At 44.6% G+C, this 8,306-nt stretch overlaps 1 protein-coding gene across 1 annotated transcript; it reads right to left on the minus strand.

Annotated features, from left to right (window-relative positions):
• Window positions 1–501: 501 nt before the first annotated feature.
• On the minus strand, window positions 502–6,417 carry LOC123516189. The gene is made up of 4 exons (XM_045275375.1): window positions 4,284–6,417; window positions 3,181–3,405; window positions 2,374–2,531; window positions 502–2,248 (listed from the first exon to the last, which is right to left on the minus strand). Exons 1-4 carry the CDS (start codon window positions 6,064–6,066, stop codon window positions 2,057–2,059), a joined length of 2,358 nt encoding a protein of 785 aa, XP_045131310.1. The 5' UTR covers window positions 6,067–6,417; the 3' UTR covers window positions 502–2,056.
• Window positions 6,418–8,306: the final 1,889 nt, after the last annotated feature.

Genomic DNA, 8,306 nt, shown 5'->3' on the forward strand with positions numbered 1-8,306 from the left:
TGGTTTTCATGTCCACATATACCAGCAATTGTATTAAATAATATCATTAATGTATGATATGTATGTACATACTGACGTATGTAACTATTATACCTATACGTATGTAATTACAATAGGGAAAAAATCAAAGGTGGAAGGCTGATGGTGTGAATAGGGGTGAAGAGGAAGCGGGAAGAGGGTCATGCGATACTGGGGTAGAGAAGGAGTGGTCTGGGGTTCTTCAGGGTGGTGGTGGTGGTGGAGGGTTAGACGAGTACCCCACACTCGTCCGATTCTGTATAACACCTTTGATATGATGACTGGATTAGGCGTAATATCACTCAGTAAACTCCTCACATAACACATATAGCACTGTGGTATGTTAACCATAAATTACGAACGGATGTTCAAGGTAGTGTGTTGAAATATCATACTCATCCAACGATTCGTTTAGGAGATATCTGCAAAAAACACCGTTTGTCCACCGCTGAAATGTATAGTAGATACACCTGAAAGATGCCACTACACTCTTAGAGGTAAACAAGGCGAGGCATAAAAACACGTAATTATGCCATCTCTCAAGGTGCCTTCTATTTATAATGAATGGTGCCACAAATTTGTTTGTACGTTCTCAAAGAAGCTAATTAGATGCTTAGGGTAGTGTTGATGAGGGGACCGAGGATCAATGAATGAATCAGCCAAGGAATGAGTGCCAGAAATACTGAGGAATATTGAAACTCTTGACTACTTTGCCACATATTGGATGCGCCGTAACCGTGTTTGTGTGGCCCTCACGAACGGCGGGGGAGAGGGGATGAGGAGACGTTTTGTCTGAACGCTGTAGTTTTTAGCTCTGAATATATCTTAACAGTCCATGTATGACAACCTGATTTCCTATATTGTAACCGATAAATGTACTTCATATAAAACGTATACAAATAGTATAACCATCAAACCTCCACCACACCGTCCCTCCGTCACCTGATGTACACAGTATACGGCTGCCAGTCACTGGTTCGTCGGCTATTACTCTTCGTCTCTTCTGGTAAACACAGAGGGTCGTATATTCATCAACGCTCAACGATTATTTGGCTTTCATTTTTCATGATTAGTCGACACAGAGCAGGTGGAAATGGTGCACGCAAAACAACAACGGTACGTCAATACGTACAACACACACGTCTCGTCGTTACAAGCACCATATATTATAGGTATATACTCACCGAAGAGACAAGGGGGAAATGATGCATGTACAATATTTTGTATATTTCAGTTGCCCTACTCAGGTGCTGAGCGAGTCATTCGTATAACGAGTTAATAAATAAATGTTCTAATGAAAGGTTGTACCACTCACTGAACAAACAGCGGTATACAGCGGTGGAAGTACTGCGTTTTTTGTCGTTGTATCTATCTTTGAGAGGAGATAATTACTAATTAAGTTATATCGATGCAACAGTGTAACATAGTGCCAGTCATGATTATGAGAGAGTGAGTACGAACTCTCCCGCCAAGCTGTCGTGATTAAGATCGACCTCACATCTTTTCCAAGGTAAGAAGAATGGTGTTAATTCTTAGTTGTATATCACACCGAGCCACCGTGTAATAGCAGTAATGGTAGTGTGTGTGTGTGTGTTCTTGGTTGTCAGCATCTAAGTCGTTCGGTGTTTAAGGCATTAATTGAGGTTTGTGTTTGTTTGTGTCTGCTTGACGGAAGTCCACACTGACTCGAGGCTTCACGGAGGGGAGGAGTGTGGGCCAGAGGAGCAGTGGTGCCAAGCCTCCGACACAACAACAGTATGGAGACAGTGCCTACATAAAAGCTAGATAGACGGCAATGATCACATCAAACTTAATCATACGTATATATTCCCCGAGGAAGTGCTACCCTATACATAAACTATATTACACATTCAAATACGTATAACACGACTGAACATTAAGTTACATTCCATTTTACCGGTTTATGCATGACTAGAAATGAAATCTTCGCAAAAACGTATCGTAATACAGTAATAAGACGTTCCCTAATACGATAATACACAACCTATCATCCCACTCCCATTTGCCTACCCTTCCTTCATTCCTTGCCGCAGCCATTGAACAATCGGCAGAGTCTCCGGCAGGCTGTCCAGATGAGGTGTCCGGAGGCGCTGCGGAACTTGTGATTGTAGGCAAGGTGCAGAAGGGCGTTCCAGAGGCTGTTGAGCGCCATGAGCCACGGGGCAACGAAGAGCAGCTGTTTGAGGGGAGCCCGGTTGTTGATACTCTCCTGCAAGGGAAGTGACGGAGGATTAGAGTGATGAGTGATACGTTTGTGTATATTGTCACAAACACACTGCCACTTCCTCCTCCTCCTCCTCTCTCTCTCTCTCTCTCTCTCTCTCTCTCTCTCACCTGCTGCGTGAAGTAGAGGAACATCATCCAGCCGCCCACTGCTAGGAGTGGGAAGCAGGCAAACATGAACACGGCCACATTCACCAGTACGGTACAAGTAATCTCTCGGTCCCGTCCCGTCATCCACTCAGCTCCCCAGCCGCCCAGCACCACGCTCCTGCAACATATATGGTGGCAGTTGTTTGAATAAGCATGCACCGAATGTTTGAGATAGTATCTATAGATGATTGAGGAGGAGGCCATTATTTCTAATAACTGTATTCAAATATTCTCATTCATCCCTTCTCTGAGCAGTATGTATGTATAGGAATGCTAAAAGGACATTTTTGGTTTCAATCTAAATGTTTCTTTAGACAGTGTTATATTGTAAAACTCAAGGTAGTATTTGGAGTGTCATGGATAATAGGAAACGTTCAGCACACAAGACAATAAATAAATAAATGAATAAATAAATAAATAAATGAATAAACAAATACACACACACACACACACACACACACACACACACACACACACACACACATATATATATATATATATATATATATATATATATATATATATATATATATATATATATATATATATATATATATATATATATGATCATTATCATATTTGCTGTTATTTATTATTTTTTTCTATTTGTATGTCCTAGCCAGCTGGCACCACATAGATGCTGGCATACAATGATAGCAGGACAGGTCCAGACAGCCTTATGATAGATACGGATTTATGGATCACATGGACCATTTGCTTCTCCTGAGGTAGTCTCACACACACAAACACACACACACACACACACACCTCGTAAGCGGCGGATGGTGGCAGCCACATGGTCGCTGTGGGAGTGGGAGGCCAGCAGGCGACGGAGTCCCAGAGCCCCCAGAATTGACTCTCGCCCTCCACCTCCTCCACCACTACCTTCACCTCTACCATTAACTCCATCTCCTCCGCCACTGCCTTCTCGTTCCCTGCCATTCTCCTGTGCTGCTGGTTCAGCCTGCACCACGCCTCCGTTGCTCATCGTGTCTGCAAATGATACGTAGACATATAGCTGCTATTATCCCAACAATATAGTATATATCATACACATTTTATATTTTTACGGTACAAAATGCTGTCTTCTCACGTCCTTGAAAAATACACTTTGAAAAATTTTATGATGTACAATGTTCCTTTGGTTCTCAATACTTCATGGAAGAGTTTGTTAAAATGCAAGACAATAAAACTAGAGTGAATCTTTCCAGTAACAACACTACGAGTTTGATCCATGTTTGATATTGCAAACCTGAAAAGGTTGGTATTCAAATACAAATATTTGAGTAATATTAATAAGTAGATTATATATATATATTTTTCAAAGATTTATTATTCTCTCTCTCTCTCTCTCTCTGTCTGTCTGTCTGTCTGTCTGTCTGTCTGTCTGTCTGTCTGTCTGTCTGTCTGTCTGTCTGTCTGTCTGTCTGTCTGTCTGTCTGTCTGTCTGTCTCTCTCTCTCTCTCTCTCTCTCTCTCTCTCTCTCTCTCTCTCTCTCTCTCTCTCTCTCTCTCTCTCTCTCATCCACAGCTTCATGTTCTCTTCCTCGCGCGTGATTCTGTTTGTATTTCGTTAGACTGATCCTCTCCTGCACCCTACACATCCAATTTCCAGCCTGGTGATGAAACTCGTCATAGCCGACATTCATCTCGTTTTTATTCATATTTTGTTTTATGCTCTACGTGATTACCACACAACACACAAAAGAAAAATGGGCAGTGACTCCAAATGACAGGAAATGTTTAGGGCATCCCTTATAAGAAAAAAAAAAAAATCGCAATAGTGGGGTCCATGTTCCACTGATTTCACTAGAATACACTGTTCATCATGGGTGGTGTCTACTCAGTATACATGCACTGAGCGGGACTCACCCTGGGCCCTGTCACTGAGGCGCTGCGCGAGGTTCAAGGACGAGGCCGCTGTCTTGGTGTCGTACATTTTACCATCGTTGTTCTCTGGCTTCCTTTTCCCGAAAATGAACTTGAGCTTGTAGGAAGGAGGCGAGGAGTGGCAGTAGGAAGGCGGCGCACGGGCGGTGGCCAAGTGTGTGCGGTCAGGGGTGGCCAGCGGGCTGAGGGCCACCATGGCGGCCAGGCTAGTGCTGCTCACCTGCCGCGAGAGTGAGCAGTGGCTCTGAGTGAGCTGAAGCGCCGACTTGACCTGCCGCACCGAGCGGTCCCGAGTGTAGGAATTGTACTTGCGGAGCGTCCTGAAGGAAAAGACGAGGAGCATGATGATGGGAAAGGCCACCACCACCACCGTCACGCTCAGCGGCACTGCATGCTTCAGGTACACTTTGTAGTCTGCTGTGGCGATCTTGCTCTCGTTGTTGATGATATGTACGTCCAACGAAGATGTGTCGTAGTTGACGCATATGTCGTCCTGCTTTTGAGGCCGATAAACAAAGTGTAGCGACGGGACACAGAGACCACAGCTCCATGACACCAGGAGAGCGACACCGACGCGGCGGGAGGTGACGAGCGTACGGTAATGAGTGCGCGTGAGCAGCAGGTACCGGTCGAGGCTCATTAGGGAGAGAGTGTAGAGTGATATGATCATGTTGGAGGACACGAAGAAGCCACTGATCTGCGTGAGCACGTCCGACACGCCCCACAAGCAGTTAGGTACGTGGCGAAACAGCTGCCCCGCCTTTAAATTGGCGTACTCCAAAAACCTACCGAAAGGGATTTCAGTGAGACCCACCCACTGATTGTAGGCGGCGTGACCACACACAATCACACCGATTAAGAAGTCAGTGGCAGCGAGCGAAAAGCGAAGGTAATACTTGGGCTTGTGGAACTGTGGACAGGCGATGATGACCGTCATGATCACCACACTCATGGTCACGATACAGGTAGACACAAGCACCATGAACACTAACACTGCTGTCTCCGCCGCCCAGCACTGCCATGGCATACAGTCCGATGCCGACATGTCAAAGGTGGAGTGGTTGGTGGCGCACACGAAGTCGCTGACACACATTGGCCACGAGTGATGGAGCACAATCATCCGACTGATGTTAAGGAGACACTCGTGTTCGTGCTCCGCCACGTGGCCAAGTTGGACGACGTAGTACACCTCGCCATGGTGTCGACGCTCCTCACTTCCTTCTACACGGTTGCACCACAGCCGTCCGCATTGCTCCAGCCCCAAGGACACGGCTCTTCTAAAGCCTTCCTCCACCAGCCGCGACTTCGCCAGCCCTGGACACTCCTGCCACATCTCGTCTCTGTTCTCGCCATCTTTCTCTTCCTGCTCGCACATTTCAGACTCGACGTTATCGCCATCACCGACAATACTACAGTTTCCAATTCTGTTATCGGAACGTAATAGTGAACTGTTACTACCAGTACTACTGTTGACGTCTAGATAGCTCACACTGCTGTAGCTGCCTGCGTGCCCTTCACCACCCAATATTGTATCTTTGCTGTCCTGCTCGTGACTATCTCTAGCAGTGTTCTCCGGTGCCAACACTTGTGACGCATTACCCTCAGTGCCACTTTCCATTCGTGCGTTTGTCGGGCGGGAGGTGAACGGAACAGGGGCAGCGATGGAGGGAAAGTGTGGAGAGTTCTGATGGACAACTTCAACCGCTGCAGCTGCTGTTACCACTGCCGCCGACACCATCACCCTCAACACGCCCTCAAGACACATACCAAACGCCACCGTGACTCACGCACCACCGCACAAACTCAAGGTCGCCACGTCGACACTCAAATGAGCTCCAGATACTTTGATGACAAGATCAGCAGTGTGAGGCATAAACAGACATCTTGACTCTTTTCTCGTATATGAGGCGCAGCGATCACTTAAAAGGTGCACACTGTATATCTACACTTCAGAGGTGAGCCATCGTGCATCACGGCCACTCACTAAGCAGGAAACTTGTGTATATTTTCATTCCAAGTAGGCGGCATTGTTTGGCCCTCAGCTTGTGGCGCGGCGACCCATTGCTACAATGATACTGTGTTCGTGGGGATCCTGAGGGCTGAGGTTTCCAGGTTGTGACCAGGAGTTGGCTCGTGGAGGACATGGCTGGGGTAGGTCAGGCCGCGCTGGGTCACGTCAATAAAGGTTGGTTAAGCCATCGTCGCCGCCATCGACCCAACTCAGCCTGGAAAGAGGAGTCTGGAATGAGTCTCTGCTGGACTGTCTCGCTGAGGATTTGTACCCTACACTTTTTTTTATGCGAATGATAGTAGGCCAGGGACCCAAGAAGGAAAAAAAAAAAAAAATGAGGGGAAAAACATTCACCAACATATTTCCGTTTCACCCAATGAATTTTGCTTTGTTCATTACCTTGCGCGTTCAAACTAGGGAGCAAATTATCAAACGTCTCAGTAAATCAGAGGGATTCATTTGATAGCTTGGGACAGTAAAACAAAGCATAATGGAAGCAAACAGGGAGGGCTACTTTACTTTTAACAACAACTGTACATAGGCTGGTATTAAACACTTTTGACTTTCATTAGGACTGTTTTCGAAGACCTCGATAATGATAAGTGTGGATTCACTGGAGTTTCCTTTCAATGACAGTGCGCAATCTTAGTTAAATCATAGCTAGAATTTTGAAAACTCTTTGAAAACAACAAGAATTTCCACTAAACCCAATTAAAAATTGTCGAGATAAGCAAGAGAAGCATTTGGGAATTAGGAGCAGGGAGCAACGCCTCCTCTCTCCACCATGTGAAGGCTCTGCTGCTCATGTTACACACAATCATAAAAATCTGATACGCTACGTAGTCTTCTTGGCCAAGTTTGGATGTGAGCTAACTTTCCCTATAATTGCATTAGCATATAAATTAAACGATTCCCCATATCAATACTTAGGAAGAAAATTGTATACCGCATACAGGCGCCGTTGAATTTCGTATAAAAAAAAAGCCACAATCTGCTTGAACGGATGACAGGGATGGGAAACTCGCTATGCTGATGGACGAAAAATCTCGTTCTTTCATGATTTCTTGATGTGTTAATATCCTTTGATCCATTTTGTACAACAAGCAGCTTCCAGACTTCACCCTGCCACTCTGTATAAATTAATCATCATAGCGTAAATGTAATATATCATTTTGTTGGATAAACAGCTCGATAAATAACCGCTTCCTACAAAAACGATAATCCTTGACGTAACAAAATACTCGAATAACCTCTAAAATATAAGCTACATTACCTAAAGTAAGAGATGCAGGATAGTAAGGGTGTAGGTTCCTCCCCACTCAAGTGTGTGTATGTGTGTGTGGATACAATCCAATTTCACGGTGGTCACATGCTATTGTGTCATGAAAACAACTACTATCTCTCTCTCTCTCTCTCTCTCTCTCTCTCTCTCTCTATCTCAGATTCCTCATATCGGAACCTAAAAAAGAGAAACCTTACAGAAAAGAGAAATCCAAGGCGTGTTTACATAAGACTGGCCACCAAATCGTGTAAGTTTTCGTCTCTCGAGCCTTGACTCACGTTTCCTCGAACGGAAGTTAAGAAAGTATTCATTCACGGAAAAGAAAGGTGAGGAAGATAAGTGAGTGTTTTTCTTTACCTGAACAAAGGATGATGATGATAATGATGATAATGACAGAGATACAGTAGAAATGATTAAAATGATAATGATAATAATGATGGTGATGATGATAATAATGATGATAGCAATATATTTCTTTCAATGTCGCAACTAATTACTTACATCACTTTTTTCTTTTTAATTTCGGTTTTCATGTCTCTGTTGTTCTTACTGGTTTTCTTATTCGTTCTCATTTATTTTCTTTTATTCCTCTTCCATAAAAAAAAGGACGTATGAATATGTGGAAACGAATTATCTTTTCCCTCACCCTCACCCTCTCCCTCTCTCCCTTCCTTAGCCAATCTCGAATGGCGGCGATGTTTCGATAATAAGT

This window comes from Portunus trituberculatus, chromosome 40 (genome assembly GCF_017591435.1).
Source record: "Portunus trituberculatus isolate SZX2019 chromosome 40, ASM1759143v1, whole genome shotgun sequence".
Taxonomy (NCBI): domain Eukaryota; kingdom Metazoa; phylum Arthropoda; class Malacostraca; order Decapoda; family Portunidae; genus Portunus; species Portunus trituberculatus.

Coding starts and splice junctions, on each gene's coding strand:
- LOC123516189 (XM_045275375.1), bottom strand. CDS start 6,066: ATGTGTCTTGAGGGCGTGTTGAGGGTGATGGTGTCGGCGGCAGTGGTA. Junction 3,406..4,283: donor CCTCAGTGACAGGGCCCAGG/GTGAGTCCCGCT, acceptor TATCATTTGCAG/ACACGATGAGCAACGGAGGC. Junction 2,249..2,373: donor TCCTCTACTTCACGCAGCAG/GTGAGAGAGAGA, acceptor CTTCCCTTGCAG/GAGAGTATCAACAACCGGGC.